General features: G+C 47.6%; 1 protein-coding gene across 8 annotated transcripts in view; it reads left to right on the top strand.

Annotated features, from left to right (window-relative positions):
• mef2d (myocyte enhancer factor 2d) overlaps nucleotides 1–22,856 on the top strand; it is a 67,997-nt gene that overhangs the window by 8,219 nt on the left and 36,922 nt on the right. For 7 of the 8 annotated variants that reach the window (XM_068322985.1, XM_068322988.1, XM_068322990.1 and 4 more), the window contains exon 2: nucleotides 21,365–21,716. In XM_068322985.1, coding sequence (XP_068179086.1) covers nucleotides 21,663–21,716 — 54 coding nt within the window. In that variant the 5' untranslated portion in view covers nucleotides 21,365–21,662. Of the gene's footprint in view, nucleotides 1–11,627; nucleotides 11,843–21,364; nucleotides 21,717–22,856 lie in introns of those variants that run through there. The other variant, XM_068322986.1, reaches the window with a different exon arrangement.

Here is a 22,856-nt window from a genome sequence, read left to right as displayed (position 1 = left end):
CTCCCTCTCCTCCCTTTAGCAGCCGCAGCACTTTATCCAGATTAAATAGTATTTTCCTTCTTTTAATATTCTCTTTACCGACCAGAGTCCATCTGATGGACGGTTATCCAAACGGATGCTGGGTGTGTGTCGGGCTCTCCGGGGGTTAAATAGGAGTTAAACTCGACACAATGTGCAGGATTAACCTTGAATAACAGGAGCAGCAGAGCGGCTCTAAAACCAGGCCTGTCTTGACCTTGACTTGGCGGCGGTGTCAGATTCCCCTTAAATTCAATTTCAATCCATTTAGTTCAGCTTCTGGCAACCTCCAGCAGCACGGCCTTTTATTTCAAATTCCATTATGTCGTCAATCGTCTTATAAAGAAACCGAAAAGAGGAGAAACAACTGAAAGTAGAGATAGATGAGTCTTTGAAAGGACTCTTTGATACGATATGAAGGGTGCAGGATTGAGTGTTGCAAAATTCCTTTCTCCAATACCTTATTTATATTTGAAAACTTACATCTAAAGATGTGTGGATGGTAGAAGACTGTCGAATTGTTCAGACTTGTGGAGGTTTGCTTCGATCCTGCTGGCACCGTTGATTGGTTGATTGGTTGATTGGCTGGTTTGTTAATTTGTCAGCAGGATTTCATGAAAACCACGGGACACTTTCCAATGTCTGTGTAGGTTCTCAGTTACCTAGGTCATGGTTATCCAAAGCTGTTTAAATCAATCCACTGGACTTGAAGAAAGTTTCTTGAATACGTTTTGCCTCTCATCCAAGAAGCTTCTTCAGCTCTGGTGGTAACTGGTTTTGTCAAGACCATGAGAGGCAAAACGTCTTCAAGAAACTTTCTTAAAGTCCAGTGGACTGATTTAAACAGCTTTGGACACTTTCCAATGAGACTCTGTGGAAGCTTGGGTCATGGATCAGGAAGGAGCCACTGAATTTAGGTATTTTCACCTTCTTTCACATTCCATCTTTCAAATCGGACATCTTTCGGCCTAAATATTTGAAATCTAGTTCAGTCCTTTGCAGTAAACAGGGACATTCTGTCCCTTCAGACTGTCTGGGCCACAGACTGACTCTCTATCCTCAGGAGACACCAACTTCACCCATATCTGTGGTCAAGGTCATGTTAGCTTAGCATCACGGCGACCTCAGAGAGCAGGTAAATAGAGCTGTGAAGCTTTTATTTCCACGCCGTCCTGCTGACGTTTGAACCTGTCCTAGTTTTGGGATCTGTGCCGCAGCAGCTGGAGACATAGCTACGGTTGCGTCACATGTTGAAAGATTTCATAACACCGCTGGATTCAAAGGTTACTGATATTGAGATCCAGTAAGAGCAGCGCAGCTCGGGAGGATTATCGGGACTCCGAATCAACGCCAGAATAAACGGCATCGTATTCGCCTCGGATTAAGGCTCCTCGGTCTGCCGAGCCAAGCTGCCGTCTCCTCCTTGAGCTCGCCGAGAGTTCACCGCAGGTCGATCCGGTGTTTCTGCCAATGAGCTCCTGAGAACAAAACATCGCAGAAGATCACAAAAGAAGATGTGAGCGGAAAAACAGAAGGAGTTGGAAGGCAGATCAAGGAACGATTCACACCTACAGGACCGGAGGAAGCTGTGAGAGCACAGGAGTATGGGATCTGTTTTTAGAAAAGTGTTTCTACCTCTGATGCATCATTCAGTATTCAGAAAACACGGCTCGTTCTGCCTCCGGAAGCACAAACGTTTCATAATCAAAGCTCTTCTTCGTGTGACTCAAAACTCTTCTTGCTGGATGTTATTCAGCCGTTGCCAACATGTCCAACCTCTTCTGTCCATCGCCTGAAGGTTGTGCCGCTGCAGGCGGCTTGCAACCCCGTCATCCTATCAGTAACTCCATCGCATCGTCGTTTTACCCCTGAACCCCAACATGATCTCGTTTATTTATCTCGCTTATCGTTTATTTATTTTTCCGTTTGTCCGAATCCTCCCGTCTCCATAGTTACCAACCGACTCACTCTCCCTGGCCTCCGTTCCTGCCGTGTTGATGTTGGCCCGGCTGCGCCGCAGCGCTGCCAAACTTTGCGACAATTCTTTTCAGCGAATGACTAAGGATTGACCTTTTCGCCGCCAAGCGAGGAAACCGAGACCGCGGGTGTGACGAGTCGTCGAGTTGGAATTTGAGGACTGTATCAGTCGACTTCCTGTGATGAAAACATCAGATCTGTGTGATTGGAGATAAAAATTGGGCGTCGTTCAGCTGCAGCGTTTGCGTTCACGCCGCGCGCCGCCATGCTGACGGGGTTACGATGGCGTGAGAGCAGGGGCTGTTGGGCCGGGGGCCTCCGGCGCAGCTGAAACAGCAAAGCAGCAGAGCCAGGAGCTGAAACAAGACTCCCTCTCCCCCCTCCCGCTAAGCCTCCTTCCTCACCTCTCTCCCTCACCCTGCCGCTCCTTTCTTGATCTTCATCTCTATCATCATTCTCCACACCCCCCCCATCCTCTCCGGTCTCGCCTCCCATTGAATTCCTCCCACGCCTCTCTTCTCCTGCTAGCGGAGCGCGGCAGAGAGGTTACGGCCTCATTTGAATATCTGAATGTATATCAACCTCCTCCTCGTCGGGGCGTGGAGTCGTTTTACGGGTGCACAGCTGGGGTGGTGTTATGGGACCATCTGTGCAGGGCTCATCCAGTTAGCCACTCGCTGAAGAGGAGGAAGACGAGAGGAGAGGAGGAAGTGGAAGGAGATGAAGTAGTTGGTTGTATAGGAAGGTAGAGATGAAGATGAGGAAAGGAAGTGCAGAAGGAGAATAAGTTGAGTAAAGGAGAAGGAAGGAGAGGTGAGGAGGTAGAAGTAGAGCATAAGGAAACACAAGGTGATGAAGAAGGAGGTGCTGATAGAGGAGAAGAGATAAAGAGGAGGAGAAAGGGGAACGCAAAGAAAAAGGATTAGAAAGAGCAGAAGGAGATGAAGGATGGAGGAGAATTAGCTGCAGGATTGGGAGGAGGAGAGGGAGGAGACAAAAGGGGAGGAGAAAAAAAAGAATGAAATGAAACGAAACGAAGGAGAAAGAATAACAGAAGGAAGAGGAGAAGAAAGACTAGAACGAGGTGTGGGTGTGTGTGTGTTCCATTCCAGTTCTGCTCTATGTCGCCTCCTCTGGTCCTCCTCTGCCAAGGAGGTCCTCACTCATGTTTGTTTGTTTACTTCCCATCCATCTTTGCATCTTATTAAACGACACATCTTTATTTAGCATCTTAAACCTTTCTGTTTTCTTCTGGATGGATTAAAAACATCTCCGTCGTCGCTGAACCGGCGCTCGGATGATGGCTCCCAGATCCGTCTCTCGCCTCGCGGCGTCTTGACGGCGTCTTGACGGCGTCTTGACGGCGTCTTCTGAGCCGCGCCGTTGATTGGTCGAGATCGTACATGTTTGGCGGCGGCCGTGTCGGTGCAGCGTTAGATAACGTTTTATTTGATGGTGTTCAATGGCTGACTCGTTCTCACCTCTCGCCCAGGCCTCTCCAGCCCACACGCTCCCATGTAAAAAACAAACGCACACAGACATCCACCCACTGCCTCTCACACACACACACACACACACTTCTGTTCTCTCTGCATCCATCCTCTGGAGGATTCTGGCAGTTGTTTATGTTATTGAGCTGGTTATCACATTACAGCCGGAACACCACCCGCCTCGCGGAGAACGAGTCCTCCTGCCTTCAGCGGGAGGCGCGGAGCAAACAATTTGTTCACATGTGTAGAAAAACCGCCGAATCCGACTCGTTTCCAGCGCCAGATGAATCCTCCACGCCGGAGGTCGCTCCACAGTGTTTCCAGAAAAGATTTCGTGGAAGTGTTTTATGAGCGAAAACCGTTTTTTTGTCGTCGGCGGACGAGAAAAATGTTCCTGGAAACACGGATAATTCGGTTGTGTGTCCTGACGAACCCACCGGACACGGAGCGGAGAGAGACACCTGTCTGAATTATTCCTCCATCGTGTGGCCATGAATATTTAATGTTGAGGAAAATGTTACAGGTGAATTATTAATGTTGTGATGACGCGAGGAACAAACAGGCGGAGGAAACAACACAAACTGGTTCTTTTGTTGAACCTGAAACAGGTGGAAGCTGCTCGGGTCAGAGGTCAGCGTGAGTCGGGACGCGTCGTCTCTTTATGAAAAATACAAGTTCATCACCTGGAGGGGAGGGGCTAAAAGCCATATGTGGGAGGGCGGGGCTGTCATGCATGGAGGAAAGTATGCATATGACTCAAATTGACATCTATAGGGATGCATCACCATGGAAACCAACATTTTAGCATCAGTTTTGTAGATTTCGAACAGCACATAGCTTAGCGCCGGTGTTGACGCGTTAGCACGTCGTTAAAAGTGTCTTCTAGAAGTTGTGGAAACTTCTCCCCTCGTTCTCCTGCTCTCCTGCTCACCCAGCAGGAATACCTAATCCAACAACGCGTTTCTTCTTTCACGCCGTGGTTTTCTCATCCAATCCAAAGAAGTGCTGCGCTTTCAAATCCCTTCTCTTCCTCCCAGCTTCACAAACCGACGCTCGTCTTAAACATCCAGCCTGCTCCGCCACAAAGCGCTTCACGGGGGGAACTCTGACAAAAGCGTTTTTTGGGGGGAATGTTAATGAGGGACGGCGGTGTCTTCTGACTCCCCGACAAACATCGTTGAAAAGTTTGGCTCAACGGCGGGAAGACGTTAAAATGCGATAAAATGTCGACTTAGAGGTTGATTATTCCCCGATTGGGCCGTGACCTCAGGATTATCAGATCCTCATGGTGGGTTCTAACTGCTTCTGATATGGTCGGCGGCGCTGATTGGAGTGAAAACCTGGGTATTGTTGGTTAAAATGATTATGGATTAACACGGCGGCGAGGTTTTCTCCTCGCCGTAATGCCGACACCGGCTCCGGCGAGGCGACGCAAAGGAGCTTAGAGCTTTTAGCCCGTGGTTCTGCTCCGTGGTATCATCTGTCGCTACAGCCGGACACGCTGTACACACTCCACAGCCAACACTCCGACACATGCTGGGGGGCCCAAAGCCCCCATTTTAATGGAGGGAGAGAAAGGGGGGGGGTGATACCGAATGAAGGAAGGCTTTTCACTGAGGACAATTCCTCCCGAGTCACAACAGGTGTGTGTGTGCTTGTGTGTGTGTGTGTGTGTGTGTGTATGGATTGCTGGAGGGAATTATGAGCTGTGCACTAAAGAGGGGAGGGGGGGCAGAGGGCTTATGAAGGGTCCCCTCTGCCCCACCTGTAGCCTGTCAGCTGTTGTAAGCCTGTTAAAACGTCAGCTGTTTCTGAGGAGAAGGGTGTGTGTGTGTGTGTGTGTGTGTGTGTGTGTGTGTGTGTGTGTGTGTGTGTGTGTGTGTGTGTGTGTGTGTGTGTGTGTGTGTGTGTGTGTGTGTGTGTGTGTGTGTGTGTGTGTGTGTGTGTGTGTGTGTGAGTCAATGTCAGGGAGCTTGTGGAGGTTGGGGGGAGAGGGCCGGCCCTCAACGCCCCATTGCACATCAAACGCCTTGAGGGATTTGTTTGTGCGAAACACACAAACGCCTCGTGGTCGTGTCCGGCAGCCATGACGGTCCGGCCTCGCCTCGCCTCGCTCCTGTCAGGGTTTGAAAAGTAACTTTAAGACATGAAAATAAAGGTTTTAAAAGTCCTTAGAATTTAGTCCTATCCCTCCAAAAATCTCAAACAAATTCGATAAACCTCTGAACTGCCTCAACTTCTTCAAATCGGTTTTAAATCAGGACCTGATTGAATTCCAGAGAAAACTCTCCAACTTCCTGTCACTTTCAGTGGAAAATTGTTTGATCGGTACAAAACAAGCCTGATCTGGAATCGAGGAGAGAACAGCTGGACGTCTTGGCGGCGACTCGTGTAGATTTGGCGAGTAAATCGGTTCCACGTTGGGTTTGTGGCACCGCTTTGATGAGGGTTTCGTGTTTTCAGCCGTCTGGTTCTGGACTCCTCTGTCGTGATCCTGTTCTTCCTCCTCTTTGAATTAATGGACACCAGAGCTGCAGCGGTTGTTACCTCCACCAGAGAGGCCACGGCTTTGGGTTTGATTTCCCCTCAGTGTGGACCAACGAGGTTCAGGCTAGCTAAAGCCGGGATCCTGACTCTTGGGGCGTCGGATTGCTCGACCCTGGTTGAGGTTCTATTTCAGCTAATATGTTGATGATTGTCTCAGTAATTACAAGATGATTCCCAGAATCTTGAATTAGCGTCTTCAGATGTCCTGATATTCTGTTCACCATCATTTCTCTGCATGAAATAGATTCCAGACGTTTTGGTGGCAGCATCTTTTAAATGTGGCATTCATGGTCTTTTGAATAAAATAATTACAGTAATCCCTCGCTTGTTCGCATGTCAAGATGCACGTCTTCACTACATTGCAGATTTTTAGTAGGTGGTCATGTGATAAAGTACGTGCATGCTATTGGCTGACAGCATCCGGAAGTGTGTTGCGTTCCGAGAGTCACAGAACGCAGCACACTTCCATGAAACACAAAAGGTCTTTAAACAGTCTATCAGAGTGTGGGAAAAGGTAATACAGATAGAAGGTGGTTTAATATCAGTATGGGGAGGGTTCATAAACGTTTTAATTAGTTTGTCGCTATATCACGGAAGGTGGTCCTGGAGCGCATTAACCGCGAGGAACAAGGGATTACCGTATTTTAACTCTACCAAGGTGGTCTTGTCTTCATGTGTCTGTTTGTTGGTTCGTTTGTGTTGATAATCTGGTTTCTACCTGCAGTGATTTGACCCATATTCATGTTCCGGATGATTTTAGCTCCAGGAAGAGTCTGGCTTGAGATTTAGATTTGCTCTCTGATCAAAGACGAATATCTTTGGTGGATTGAAACACTCAAACTCTCCAGCTTACAGTCCTGTTCCAGCGATCGTTTCACCTTCATCCTCTGGTGGTATTAATCTCTTTCAGAGGCTGTTTATGTCCACAGAAATAAAAGTCTATTTTTTTTTTGCCATGGAGCTATTTTTCCAGTCACACTTCAAACCAGAATAATAATTTAAAGTTAAACCTCTCAATCCAATAACGTTACCTCCCATGAACGTCAGATTCCAGAGCTCTGTTCTTATTTTTCTGGGCGTAAGCTAAACGTCTCTTCGCTCTGCTAGCGTGGGAGTCACAGGTGTTGAGTGATTTATGGCTTTAATTTACCCGTTAGATTAAAATATAATATGGCAACAAGCATAAAGCCTTAATTAGGATAACGCAGCGAGGTCTGGTTTCATTGGGTCTCTGGGGGGGGACACTTCATCCCGGTCCGATCCGCGGTGTGAAGCTGTTGGGTTTGGAGTGGAGGAACCAGAGAGATGACTGGAGTCCAGCTTTATTAGCAGAACTGTGTCTGGATGGGTGGTGTTCGAGGGGTGGGGGGGTCTCCTGGAGCCGTGGCGTCGTGCTATGGGGGGTGGGGGGGTGGGGGGTTTGTGGTGGCAGCTGAGTGAAGCAGACAGGAACAGGTTCCTGTGTCTGTCAGGGCTCGTCTTCCTGCTCTTGACCTTTGACCTTTAGCTGTGACAGCTAATCGGGCTGGGCGATAGCACATTCCCCCCCCCCCCCCCGATAGGAAGAGCCAGGCCCGGTGAGATGATACCAGCTAGGGCCTGTAAACAGCACCAGGGCATTCTGGGTAGTCTTTTTAAGCAGGTTAGGCTTCCGCTAATGAAGCAGCACAACATCACAGCTGACATGTGGGGATGAAGAGCTCTCCTCCGAAGCCCAGCAGCCGTCCAATTACTGCCTGAGAGACGAATTACAACACAAATTAAAAGCACAGCAAAGTTTCTGTGTTTACACCTGAAAATGTCACCATTTTTTTTTATCATACAGAAAAAAAAAAATGCTTTTCAGAGAAGTACAAACTAATTATCAGAATATTTTAAAAATTAGGATAAAACTTGTTTTTTAAATCAGGTTAAAAAAAATTGTAAAACAAAAAAGAAGAAGAATCTAGTATTTATATTAATATTCAGAATTACAGCAAAACTTTTCTAATGAACCCTGAAGATATATGTGCTTCTATTTGTTTGATTCGTTTCAGTTCATCAATGATGGCTGCTGCTTTTTGTCTGAGCCAATTGATCACAGTGTATTGATTCCTGCATCTGAGAATATTTAGGTTTTTAGCTGAATTCCAATTGAGATCTGCATCAAATTAAACATTAAAGTCCATAAAAGGGTCTGTTTTTCAACCTCATTGATTTTCAACCTAATTTCATGAAAATGATGAAGAACTTTTCAAGTAATCCCACCAAAATAAAAACAACCAATGAGCTTCATAACATCTGATTTTTACCTTTGACCTCTGCGCAGCGCTTCAAGGTCAAGTCACAAGTCGTCAGGTAAAAGTTTTCCTCTCGGGATCAGGAGGAAATAAACACCAAAGTGTGACGTGACAGCTCAGCTGTTTTTCCTCTGACATGCTTGATGTCATTAAGGTGCATTAATCTTTTATGACATGAGTGTAGGTGGTGTTTACTTCAGGCGAGCTGGCCCTCCACAGTTTAAGACGCTGCAGGAAAGGACGTGTCAATATTAGATCACAATGTCGTTTCTGCAGAATTAAAACACACAGCACGTCGCTCCAGCAATTAGACGTCTCCCCATAAAAGCAGAACCTGGGAATTGTCGCCTTCGTTGTTAAAAACGAACCGCTAACACTGCCCTACCCGTGTGTGTCGGTGGTCAAATGCAGGCTCCAAATGGACGGGTAGAATCCCAGAATGCTTTGCAAACACAAGCATCCTGAATGAAAAATGGATGCTAATCGAGTAAAGAAGTGAATAAATGTTAAATATTTCCACACGTAGTCATGAAAATGTTATAAATTAATTGGAATGTCTGATTAATGTCAATGTAAATGTAAAAGTTTATGTTCTCATCTTCTTTTGTTCTGCCCTGTAAATGAGTTAAAGTCTATCACTAGTTGATAATAACCAGTGATCACTAATCAATAACTAGTCGATATCGGCAACAGCAACAGGCTTTTTCAAGGGACGTCGGACCCAAAAGGAATCTGATCCGATTTCCCAGCAGTAAAGAAATCTTCTTTGTTAAAATGAAATAAAAAGACAGAATCCACATGAAATAAGATGTCATTTTCACAATTTGTCGCAGAAATGCTTCACAGGTCATTTAAAACGAAGTCAGTGTGTGAATCAGTTTGATTTGAATCCCTGTGATTTCATCCGTGTCCGACTAAAACGTACATGTTTCACCGACTTCACCGTGAAAACTTCTGACTCGCCAGACGTCCGGGTTTAAAGCGGACTCGTCTCAGATGTGTATTTCTGCCTGTCCGGTTGGAGACGTTCTCTTTGTGAAGCTGCGTTTCGCTGCGAGATTTGTCGAGAGCGTGACAAAAATGTGGAGAATCCCTCAATAATGTAGATCACAAACAAGAGCGGCGCTCACAGCGGCGCCGCCTCGGAGAGGAGCTTTGTCATTTTTTTTTAATTTACCCCCATCCTCAGGAGGGAGGCAGATTTGCATAATCAGGGCATTCACTGTCAAACCCTTGAAAGCATATCATGCTTATTCACAAACCTATTAGTCATTTTGCACAAAGACAAACACAAACTAAGGTCGTCTCTCACAAACCTCCTGGTTCTTCTCTGATGCTCGCCTCTCAGGTAGCGAACGATCTGCAGCTACCTGGATGGACGTTCTCCACCGTCTGCGCTTCCTTTCAACATAAATACCCCCGCCTCTGGGCCAGAAGCTGCTTCCTCTCCCCGCTCCGTCAAAGCAGAGACAGATCCTTTCTCTCGGTGCCCCCACCTCCTCTAAACGCCGGACCCCCGCCACACAGAACCTGCAGCACACAGTCTTGGCTCAGGTTTGTCTCAGGCTCTTAGATCCCCGTTTTCGGCTTTGGTCCAGCACTCTGTGTTCGACACGGACAGCCCCCCCGCCCCCCCCCCCTCGGGCGGCCGTGCACATGGATGACAAATGTGGATGGTAACCAGTTGAAAAACCTGAAAAGTGGAGGGGGGGGCAGTAGATATAACCGAAAAACTGAGCGTTTGTGTTTGCGATGGAAGTGGCGACAGGAGGATCGCTGTGTTTTTTCCCATCCATGGGCAGATTTCCTGCCCCCGATAAGCGAAGGAGGTTCCCCTGCGTCCCCGGTCACATTTATCCATATAAGTTTGTACTTCAACACCAAATGAGCCCCTTGGAATTTTTGCCCCATTGCTTTTAACCCATTAGTCTCCGCAGAGACGCGTCGTCCGTCCATACGTGCGTTAGCCGGCTCCTATGGAAACTCAATGACACAACTGTTTAGCAGACTCTCGGCCTCCCGTTTCCCACACCCTCCAGGCCCCCTTGGAGATTTCAAGGTCAGGAAAGGGCAGAGGCGAGAGATTCATTCCTTGGGAATCGAGAGAACGCTGTCACGAACGTTCACAGACGGCAAATCTCTCCTTTTACAGTCGTCCGACTGTGAACTCGTGGCGTGGCGGCGATCGGATCGGCGGTGGCGGACTGGTTTTTAGAGTTTATGGTGAGTGGCACGAGACCTGAGCGGAGTGTGGAACTCTCCAACAGCTGAGCATGTGAGTGTGTGTGGGTTTCAGGGGGTGAGGAGGCCTTGAAGGGTCCGGAGGAACAAAAGGTATGTGGACAGCTGCCGTCCCAATGCCGGCAGCTCGCCGTCCAAATGGAGGATGTATACATACACACACACACATGCACATGCGGCAGATCGGTACACACACACACACACACACACACACACACACACACACACACACACACACAGTAGTGTGAGCGGGCTTCAGCTGCTCATCGTAAACACACTGCATTTTTGTTTCTCCAACTTTACGAGCGTGTAGGTTCAGGTTGGAGGCTGGAAGCCGGAGTAATCCACCAGATCAGATAACGATTAATGTCACTGCCTATCAATAATCTTTATGGAATAACTAGTCATTAAAGTGTTGAGTAATGTCGATGAGACGGTCATATTTCTCATTTTATGCTTTTTCTCAGAGAAGATGAAGACTTTATTCATGATCTCTGGGGTTTTGGAGACTAAAATCAATTAATTGCTGACTAATAATTGATTTTAAAGGAGGTAGAAACATAAAAACTACAGGAAGGACGGGGTTTGACCAAATTCCAAAAACCTATTAAATTCCAGCACCGTTACAATAACAGATTCATGGTGACATGCTTCAATATCTAATGGTTCTGATCCAGATCTGCTGAATCAAGCTGGGCGTTTGCCGACGTGCTGATCTTTATTTAGCTCCCGTGTGATCGGAGCGGTGATGTCTGAGCCCCACCAGCACGCCGCTCTGGCCCCGGGTCCAGAACTGACCCTCCATTCTTATCAAATGGGCTGAATCGTGCAAAAACATTCCTTTTAAAGAGGCGAGCGCGGAGTGGCTCCATTACCAACACGGACACTGATGAATTGGTGGCAGTTGCTGAAGGCATATTAGGGCAAAGGGTGACCAGGGAGGGGTTTCTGAGTTGGGAGGGGGGTAGATGAGGGGAGAGTGACAAGAAACAGCCTGGTGGGGGCTGGGGGTGTCTGGTGAGAAGGGTGATTTGGGGCGTCAGGAGCGAGGCGTTCCACTAGCAGTTGTCATTGGAGCAGTGGATGGCACATGTTCTCTGAGCCAGAGCTGTTTCCCGTCAGGACGCCGTGCCGCCGCACCCGCCGCCGTCGCCATCTTCCCCTTGGACTACCTCACAACGCGGAGCTCTTTTAGAGTCACTTGGACTCAGTCCTCAAACAGAGAGGGTTTTTTTCTCCGTTGGTGTCAGAGTGTTTCCAAACGGCCTCTTGGCGTCTTTAATCTGGACGGTAAGAGCGACCACTTTGGCCGTGTGTGTGTGTGTGTGTGTGTGTGTGTGTGTGTGTGTGTGTGTGTGTGTGTGTGTGTGTGTGTGTGTGTGTGTGTGTGTGTGTGTGTGTGTGTGAGTACTTAGATGTGATTGGCTTTTTGCTTGATAGAGAATGTCATGTTTGACGGCTGTTTTTCGGGCTACTCTTCTGGCTGATGTTAACATTTTTCAACTTTCACACGTCTGAACCAATCAGAGACGTTCGGGGCTCGCTAATCAGTCCGGGATGCCATTGGCCGAGGCGTTGCTGGCGCCTGCGAGGACGTTGGAAGGTAGATAGGGAGGTGACTTACTGCGTGTCCTGTTGTCCATCATCAGCCTGAGCTGACAACTTCCTCTGATCCAGGATCTGCTGACTGGGGGGGGGGGGGTTAGCGGTGATGATTTACGACGGATAGCTTGTGTTGTTGTACAGCTCGTAACATCACACCTGTTCTTCTTTGTCGAGTCGAACGCTTACGTGAGGCATTTCAACAAGTTGAGTACCTTGTAGGTAGGTTTCTTCTTCAGGGTGGGTTTTTTGGGTGAAACAGTCTTCAGATGGCAGGAAGTTGTCGGTCCATGTTCTGTAGCCTGGATGTATCGTTTCTGAAAGACTTAGAACTCTGAGCGAAGCTTCTCTCAAACCAAAACCTGTCAGCTTCCCTGCAGCCAGCTTTTTTAAACTACGTTAAAGTTGCCTCCTTCTTCCTGTTTATCAACTTGATCGGGAGGATGAAGCTGCTCCTTGTTTCTTATTTTGAAAGGTCGCTCGCTAAAGACGCTTTCTGACCAAGCCGGACTGAAAGACGTCTGTCTGATCCGAGGATGCATAAAGAGTCAGTCGTTTTATTTCCACCTTAAGATCTGCTGAATAGATGCCACACAAAAGAGCGGCGCCGAGCGCCAGACGACGTATTGTTCGCAGGACGTCGGCGTCTTTTAACTCGTTAATGGCGGATCGTGCTCACAAAACGATTTGTGGTTTAAAGGAAGGTGTTCCTTCGCCGACAGCGACTGCATTCCTCCTCCCACTCACTTGTGTGATGAAAATAAATCTGACAGTAGATAAGATTACCTTCTACACGACGATCCTTGGGATACCTGCATCTGGCCCGACCGGATTTGTGATTTAAAGCACGTGCCACGCCCTCCATCTGGCGGCGTATCACTTTCATGTCATCAGCGTTCTGACGAGAGACGGGTTTTTTTACCGTTGCATACCTTCAATTGTTGCTCATGTGTGAGAGGAACAGGAAACACTGTTGGTTATTCCCATGATTAAAAAGCTTTAAATTGCATCTGACATGATTTATAAGACGCACAAGGAGCCAGTTAAACAATCAGCAGCCGGACGTTACTCATGTTTAAATGTTAAGAGTCGTGATCTGGTAACGATTGGCGCTGAGGTAGGACCGCACATATCGAATATTTTCATTATTAATTCATTGGCTGCTTATTTTTTAATGTCATCTAATTGTTTGATCTATGAGATGTAATTATGGAATAAAAAGCTTTCCAGAGCCAAGCGGAACAGATGTTTTATTCACCCAATGATGCGAAACCCAAAGAAATTTACAAATGATAAAATACAGAAATGTTGAAACCAAAGCCTAACTTCATGCACTGGTTATAATTAACAATACCAGATTTGTGTTTCTTACCAAGTGATGAAGAGCAGGTTTCCTTGAGGTTTTCTTCTGGTCAACAGGAAGCGACATGAGAAAAGTTGCAGGGAATTATCATCACTATTCATCTGACGTTCGTTTGTCTAGCAGACTGAAGATAAAAGACTCTAGACAAATGTTTTCACTTAAAAATTAAAGGATCAAAATAGTGCAAATAATTTATTCATGAAACAGAACAATCCCTGCAGCTCATAATTTCTTTGATCATAATCTGATTGATTGACCAGTTGCATCGCTCTGCCTCCCCTGAGGCTGAACTACTGACCTCCTGCAGGACGGTCCGACCCCCCTTCAGGTTCAGGTCCAGATCCAGCTGGGTCTGGTCTGGTTATTGGATTCAGTTCAATCAATAATTATGTATCAGGTAAAACTACCCAACATTAATTGATTCAGGCTTCAAAAGTCGTTTTATCGTCCATGACTTTCATGTAATCTTAATTTGAAGATCTTTGGACGGTGCTATTTTTGTACTATTGATGCAGGTTTTTATTATTTTATTAATATTTAGTGACATATTAATCAGAAATGGCGATAATCATGCTGCTTGGGCTCATATAGATTCTATTTTTAACATCTAATATACCAAATTATTAATCAGTAACCAATATTTAAAGACTTGTTTTGATTTATTTTTTGATTATGGCATCAATAATTTTTATTTTTTCCGCGTGGTTCGCACACTACAACCTGAACACCTGGCAAGTAAACCGGCCTCCGTTTCCAAGGACGGCTTGTAAACAGAAGAATCCAAACGGCATCATCTCTCCGTCATTGTTCCACCGGGTCACGCCATCGTTTCTCACCTCTGTAGGACAGGCGTGCCTCTCGTGTGTTTGTGTAAACTGTCTTTACTTGTGGCAGTGATGTCACCTGACAGGTCAAACCACATAGTCCACGCCACCGCTGATCCAACCAGACTCGCAGTCAACGACAAACCACGCTAATAAATGACCTGTGAACAAGTCCTCTCTGCTCCTCATTCATTCTGAGCTGTCGGACAAAAGGCATCTTTGTGTGCTGAAATGCAGCAGTGCATTATGGGTATTATCAGGGTACTTTTGCTGCATTCATGCCAGAGGCTGTGAGCACAAACAGTAGATCAGTGACAAGTAGTTCACCCTGTGTTAAATGCGTGGGCGTGCGTTGTTTGTTTTTATGTGTGTGTGTGTGTGTGTGTGTGCATGCTCGTTGTAGACTGCGGTATTGACATCGGCCCGGCAACGTGGGCGTGATTCACGAGCTGAGAGGCACAGATCTCTTCGCTGCCCCTCCCATCCCACCCCCCCTCCCCAAACCACCACCGCCACCTCAGAAGTGCTGCCCTTGCACGGCATCGCTCTCCCCCACCTCTCCAAACACTCACTCATGATTGGCCGAGAGGAGGAGGCTGGGGGGGGAGGGGAGATCATGTTCCACTGCCAGGGTTGGCAGCATACACTCAGGCTCAGTCACCAGCCAGGCTTCAGATAGAAGGCCAGCAACACTGCCTCCCGCCCCTCCTCCACGATTTGTCACGATCCCCCCCTTTCGCTCCACCTGCCGATTCCTCCGCCGCAAAACCTGCCATCATGTTTCGTTGATATATCGATGACTGAAGCCTGAGTGTGGCAGGAGTTGTGTCCAATGGTTGCCCGGGAACTTGCCGCAACAGCCTATAAATATCTCACAGCTGGTGTTGGCAGAACACCCTCAAGGTTGGGCTTCTGTGGGTCAGATGAGGGAACGTGAGCTCCCCCCCATCTGTCCACCCTTCACTCCACTGGTAGTCCTGACTGCCCCAATGAGAAACCAAGCTATGGGACTGCCCCTCCGAAACCCATCCCTCTGGAACTCTGGTCGTGCTCAGAATGTGTCTCGATGCCGATGAGCTCCATGTGAACCTTTGGCATTAATGCCTTCATGATGACCTGCTCTCTTTAAAGACATTCCGTCACCTTTAATTGTCACCCTACACTCTAATAATATCGATTAATGTTTGATCGATCCTGAAGGAATTGTAGGATTTAATACAGCCGATGTCATGTTGGCTAACGCTAGCCCCAAATGCTACTTACCCAGAGGGGCTTTCCTTATTCTTTGAGCGCAAGTACAGAAATTGGTCTCTATGGATGCTTTTGCGTCATATGTCACACCTCTTAACGCTAGCATGCACTCACCGAGGTGGCGTTTTAAGGTCTTGGCTAGCCCAGCGTGAACACGCCAAAGGAGTCCCAGAGGAGGGAAGTCGTTTGGGTGCTGTTGTGCAACGCCTGTCCGAAAGCGGTCGCTGACTTCATGGAGGGTTCAGCTTCTTTGGCATTAGCTGTAGTCGTGCCAATGTCAGCAGCAGCTGCAGGGAGAGTCTTGACTGTCAGGCTATCAGACACGCCTCAGATTTAAGTTGAACTAGACACATCTCCAGGCCAGATGGGTCGCCCCATTCCCAGGCTTGATGGGTTGCCCCATCCCCAGACTAGATGGGTCATCCCATCCCTAGGCTAGTTGGGTCACCCCATCCCCAGGCTAGATGGGTCGCCTTATCCCCGGGCTAGATGGGTTGCCCCTTCCCCGGGCTAGATGAGTCTCCCCATCTCCAGGCTAGATGGGTCTCCCTTGCCAGACTTGTACTTCACTGTTGAACCAGGGCTGTTCTCCATTTCGTCTCTTTCTGCCTTAATTCTGATTGTCAGGGATGGAGATTTGTTTCCTGCTAATTAACATCGGGGATGTCCCAACATAATTCCTTAAGTACCCCTGAACCATCCATTTTCACTGGATGGTTCCATATTCAAGGTGTTCTCCATGACTCAAAAACTGTTTGACAAACTCTATGCTCAATCCACTCAGTGTGGAATTAGTTCAATGTGCTGTTTGGGAACTTTTTGTTGTTTTTCTAGTTTTGTAACCATAGTTACAGTTTAAATTAAGGCTCCTTTTGTGTTGTTTCTCTCAGATTGTTTTCAGTCAGTTTGATCCCATCTACCACGTTCTGGAGGGATTCCTTTGTATCTTAATGGAAATGTCACCTGATGACATCATCGGTGCTTTTTCTCTTTCCTAGTCAAATTAGTGTTTAAATGACCTTCCTGTTAGTGCTACGCTACAAAGCATTGATGAACTTCACGGTCTTGAACGTCCTTCCTTGTCGATCTTGTTGCCTCCAGCTTTGCGATCTTCGCCCTTCGAGCTTCGCCACATTTCACCATCAAAGCCCCCCCTGATTGGATTTCATGTGATTCCCAGTCGAGGCCAATATCACCTGTCGCCATCGTTTGTCATCTGGTGTTTGGTCCATCACCTCAGCCCTGGCTCAGGGAACGCTGAGTGATGAATGAGTATTGGTAAAGTATTGATCCGCCTGGATTTCAGGCTGAAGGACATATCAGTCATCTTGATAGCCAACTGCAGAGGTCGTGTCTCCGGCAGCGACGTGCGGGCGGCTCCTGAAACCTGATCCCTGAAGTCCTCTGCAGATCGCGAGGTGACTCTTCTGATATTCAGTCTGCGTGTTCCACATTTCACCAGCAGAACATTTTCAGGGATGAACTTCACTTGGTCTCCTTTTAATCTGCGCTGCTTGCATGTTTGGAGGCATTCGTTCTTATTTCTCAGAGGTATTGTATTTTCACCGTTTGCTTCCAGGGACTCGGATGTTTGCGATTGAAGTTCCGCCACGATTCAGAGCTTAGAGGCCGATATAAAGTCGATGTCAAAGCAGAGAGAAAGCTGATTAATCGAGTGATAGCACACACCCGGAAAAAAGATTCACCACTGTTGGAACATAAGCGACCTTTTGACTGTATCCAGATCGGTTGCCGATGGCAGCGACGCGAGCTTCGCCAGTCGCGGACGCCGCCGTGTTGCAGGTCGCCATCAGCCGTCAGGACGTCGGTGGGAAAGTGATGGATTTCCCAGCAGTCCTCTGGCAGGGCTCCAGCAGGCGAGAAGCGTCTTCGCCCCCCCTCATCATTGCCCGACCCCCCCATGGCTGCTGACTGTTATCTCTGCGCTCCAGGCTGCCCTGCCGCCACTTAGCACACCAGGGCAGAAAGGATGGACATCCGAGAAGGAACACTCACGCAAGTGCATAAGCAGATAAGACACGCTCAGGCCCGGCCGGTGCAGCGATGCGTCAGGATGTTAGAGTCTGATCACGTGACGACTCCTCAGGAAAAATGGGAAATTACTTTCCTTCAATGAGGAAATCACTAGTTTTGTCATAAATAGTCTTTAAAAATGCTTTATTTGTTCAATGCGTGAAAGGGTATCAGTGACAAATCAATCGTCAAAATATGTTCGAATATTTATCATTTCATGTTCATGCACTCCGTGTTGTGCCAATATTTCTTCCCTGGGATGGTTTTTGTTATGGAATGACAGTAAATTTGACAGAAAGGCAGAAGTTGGAAATTCCAGTATTGTGACGACATAATTCTGACCACATGAAAGTGAAATGTCTCACTTGTAAATCACTATTTCGTCATGCTTTCAGTATTTATCAGTAACATAGCAGTCACTAACTGTTAAGAGCTTATTTTATATGCTTTTATTATCCCAGATTATAAAATGAAGCGTGAAATAATCATATTTTTCCAATCACTTTTTCTTTCTTTCTTTTTTTTTGGATTTCCTTCTGCTCTAATTATCACTCATGTCTGGCTTCACATCTTTCCTTGTGAAAGCCAAACAAACCGCGGCGTGGACTCGAATCACGTCCGGCCCAACACACCAGCGTCCCGCTGCATTTTGAGGCACGGCTTGTTTTGTGTGTCATGACTCAGTCCAAACGCTGCGCTGCCTCCCTGCAGGCGCTGACGCACGCCGCCTGTAGCCGAAACATCGGCGCCGATGTATCAGGAATATCGAGGGCAGCGTCGACCCTGGAGGAAAGCGAGGCAGGTTGTAAGGAGGGAAGGTCACCGGTTCACCAGCCTTGACTTACTGGGGAAAAATCTGGGTGACGTGCCCCAAAATCAAGTCACTTAACCCGCCATCACCCCGAGGGAGGCGTCTCATTGGTCAGCTGTGGTCCTAATGGGAGCTTTCAACTCCATCTTTGCACAATCGTGTTGTTACTGAAAGAGAACATCACTGTGTCAACTTTATTTTCACGAATAAATGTCAAAATCATAATATTGCCCTCACAGCTTGTGGTTTTCCACCCACTTCTTTGGAAGAGCGAAGCTTTGAAAATGCTCACCGGCTGCAGCCGCAGATGTCGGAGATAATGATGCCATGCAACAGTTTCTAACTCTTCTCTTAAGGACTGATCAAACAGGCTGATGAAAGTCGGATGACCTGATGTGCCTTCTCTAAAGCATTGTGGACATTTGTGTTCGGCACCAGTGGTTCTGTTCATGTAGGATCGTTTCTATTGCCGACTGAAGGAACTTTATTTTGTTGCCCAGATTCTGGTTTTTCTGTTTTTTTTGCACTTTTCCTTGAAACATGGTGGAAATGTGAGGCATGGGCCAGGAAATAAACGTCTGTGCTCACGAGGATGAAGAGGTATTTTGTTCCACTTTCTCTAACTGTGTGAGATTTCAATTTTTGTGTGTGTGTGTGTGTGTGTGTGTGTGTGTGTGTGTGTGTGTGTGTGTGTGTGTGTGTGTGTTTTCCCCCCGAATTTTACAAAAACTGCTGATCTGGTTTCCGTGACGCTAAGAGTGTTGGACCAGGGATCAGGAAAGACTCCATAAAGAGATGTATCCAAGTATTTTGGTTTGTTTATTGTTCAAAAATGCTAAAACATTTAAACTAATGTATCAGGAAATATCCATAAACCTGAAACAATGGAAAATTTGTGACACTAACAAATAAAGTGATGTTACATTTATTATGACTACTGTAAAATGCTTCCAGCTATACATAAAAATCCTGGACTACAGAAAATCTTAGAATTTCCTCAAAAACACTTTAAATCTCTTTGTACAATTTTTACTTTCATGACATTATTCCCTAAAATGAAATAAAACCACGTCTTTGGAATGAACCGTCTTTGGCGTTCCCCAAGGTTCACATCTGGGCCCGCTGTAGATCCACTGCCGACTCGCTCCAGGCCCTTAGCTTCCCCTGTGAGAGCAGAGATTCCGCCTGACATCAGACGGGCTACGGCAGCACGAAGGGTCAAAAAGGTCGGGAACTCGACCACCCCGGGCCGATAAAGCATTCTTTTCATGTGTGATCAGCCCACAGCATGGAGACAAACCCGTCGTTGCGCTGCCTTTGAACATCACAACTGGAGCGAGTCGGTCGCTCGCTCCGCCTCCTGATTTGTTCCCAACACCTCCATACGTGTAAATTGAAGCCGAATAAAAGAACGACGGCACAACCCGCTCCTCTCCCACCTAATGAAGTGGTCTAGGTAGAATTCACTTCACGGATCTCTTATTCCAGTCAGAAAAGAGCAGATGAAGAGAAACGAAACGCTTCAACATGAATTTCTTAACAATTTTGTGCCGAAGGGGTTGGAACTAAATATTAGAAGGACGTTGCCAACAGTTTGTACATTCAGTTCCCGCAGCTTAGTGTTGGTTTTCTCCGTGCAAGAAAAGGCTCTGGCAGCCTCCGGTCCTTCATCAAGCCTTTTTACCAAACAATTATGACAGTCATTACATCCTCTTTTTTCAACCCCCGTCCAATCTCCCTACATCAGTGCATAATTCATAAGCAACTCATCTCCAGAGCAAAGCATCCACTCTAAATGAGCGCTCGGTGCGGCGCCCACAGCGGCACAAAGGGAACGTCGACCACACGACAGACTCTTCCTCATTCTTTTGTTTCATCAGAAAGCGTGTAAACAAGAGGGCGTTCTTTCCTCCGCCGCTCGCCCAGGTGGAGGGAATCCGAACAATGCTGGTGAGCTGGTGCGGCGTCTGTCCCCACGCTGATCTCCAGATGCTTCGGCGCCGTGATGCTTCCGCTTGGCTCCGACTGTTGCGTGCTCTACTGTGTGTGTGTGTGTGTTTACACACACCGCCTGTATGTATATATAGAGTGCTATTTTTAAAAGCTGATCCACAAATAGTAGAAACAGGTCCTAAAACCGTCCTCGCCGCTTGTTTCCATTCCTGGCCTGCTGTTCCCTGCTCCTTCATTCATGAGTTAGCATGAATTTGCAGAACTACTCTGGTGCTTCCTTCCTTTCCCGTGAAATATGGAGTATAATTCGTCCAAACTGTGCAGCATCACAGCGTGTTGCACGCGCACACACACACACACACACACACACACACACACACACACACACACACACACACACACACACACACACACACACACCGTTATCTCATGGTTAGTTAAATGCAAGGCGGAATCAGTCACACGTTTTTACACTCTTCATCTTCCTCTGCGTTGCATGGAAATAGGTCAGCGCTCAGCGGCGGCGGCGAGGTGTAATATCGTTATCGGACATCGGTGGGAACGCGTCCGGAGTCACGGACAATCATTGGAAAAGAGAGAATCTGTCGAATCCAGACTCCTCTCTTCTCCGCCTTTCGATTGGGGGGGGGGCGGGCGGCGCTCAAACGGCGTCAGGCGGTCCTGACCGGGCGGCCGGTTGCCGCGGGCGACCAGCAGATCAGTGATGTGGCGGTGATGCCTCTAATGAAGCTGACATAGCACAGCCTCCCTCCTCCTCGCGGGCCCCCGAGGGCCTCCTGCTCTGCGTAGAGGACCACAAACAGCCCCGTTGATCTTCACGTTTCTGATTCGACGGCGCCTCAGATGCTTCGCCGCGTTCGTTTATTCCCTTGTTGTGTGCGTCGGGGGCGTTTGTAGCAGCTGAAGTGGGTCACGGCGCACAACGTCTGATGAATGCCTGTGTTGTTTTCCAGGAGCTGCCCAGCTGAGGTGAAGGGGAGGGCAGAGGACCCCAGTTCGACCTGAGCGTGGATGACCGGCCCCCCCGGAAACGGGACCATGATCTGAAGAGGGCGCCGCACACCCAGCCCCGCTCTTCCTCTCCTCCTCCCTGTCTGTTTTCTTTTCTTTTTTTGGTAAAGGCGTTGACAGCCTCCTCCTGTCCGAACCAGAAAGACGTTTTTTTACGGAAGAAGGGATCCGACGATAACGAGGCGTAAACGCTGATCTAACCACTCCCCCCCTCGCCCCTCCCACCACAACACCGGAAATATGGGGAGGAAAAAGATCCAGATCCAGAGGATCACCGACGAACGCAACCGACAGGTGAGTGGCGGCGCCTGCACGTCCTGATTTAACTCCTTTAGCGGTCGCATCTGTGATCGCAGCGCCGCGGAGACAGGAGGCAAATTAGAGGAATGGATTATTTAATAAAGTATTGTGTGAATACGCTCTGAGGCAGGACGCAGGTGCAGCAGAGGTGATGGGAATCACGGGAGGAGATGATGGTTGGGATTAAACCTCGTTGATGGGGGCTGGATCAGAGGCTGGTGGCGGGTCTGTGGCTCGATCTGAAGCTAAACTGAACTCCAATCTCATCCTGAACTGCGTGGGTTAAAATCTGAAATTTACAAACGGACACAATCCACAGGGGATTAACGAACATTCATGTAGAGAATCGTTTCTACGCGAGCTGAAGACATCATGTCTCAGTTGAAAGTTCTATATTTAACCCCAGGCGTCACAAAGACAACGATTATAAATGTAAACAGGCTAGGCTAATGCTAGGCTAATGCTAGCGTGAAATATTTGGATGATCAGTGGTTCAACCAGAATGTCTGTGGATTCTTGGATGAACTTGAAAAAGAAAAAAATAATTTGTCATCATAGACGAGAAGTAAAGTTGGACTCGATGCTAGTTATCGTTGCTACGGTGATCAAGTCGATTATTAGCCTCTCTGTGCAGCAGGGCTGTTCATGCAAACAAAGTTTATGTTATTTTAACACTGGTTAACCATATTTTTGACCAACTTTATATTAACTTGTGCTCAAATTTGTCTGTTTAACATTCAGACCCCTCAGCAACAGCAGCTTTGCGTTTCTCACGTCATCACGCCGCTTTCTTCTGATGGCGTCTATTATTAGAGCTCAAAACGACTGCAGATATTCCTCTTCCGTCTCCAATCTTAGAAAGGATGGTTTCCACTCCCCCGCCACCGAGTCCCTCTGTGGTGACAAAAGACTGTAACTCCTGCGATAACCATCTCCCACAGGGGCCCTTCCTGTTTTCACACGTAGCACCAACGACGCAGTCGCTCGTCTCTCAGCGGAGGATCAACAAAAACAGACGTAGTGGCGTCGTGTTTTATGGGACTCGCATGACTCGCTGGGAAAAAGAGCAGAACGTGTGATACCCCCCCCCCCAAAAAAAAACCAACAGCCCCCGGTCCCCGCGGTTACATCAGC

Source organism: Antennarius striatus, chromosome 9 (assembly GCF_040054535.1).
Source record: "Antennarius striatus isolate MH-2024 chromosome 9, ASM4005453v1, whole genome shotgun sequence".
Taxonomy (NCBI): domain Eukaryota; kingdom Metazoa; phylum Chordata; class Actinopteri; order Lophiiformes; family Antennariidae; genus Antennarius; species Antennarius striatus.
The sequence above is the reverse complement of the archived record's forward strand: the minus strand, read 5'-3'. Positions and strand labels throughout refer to the sequence as shown.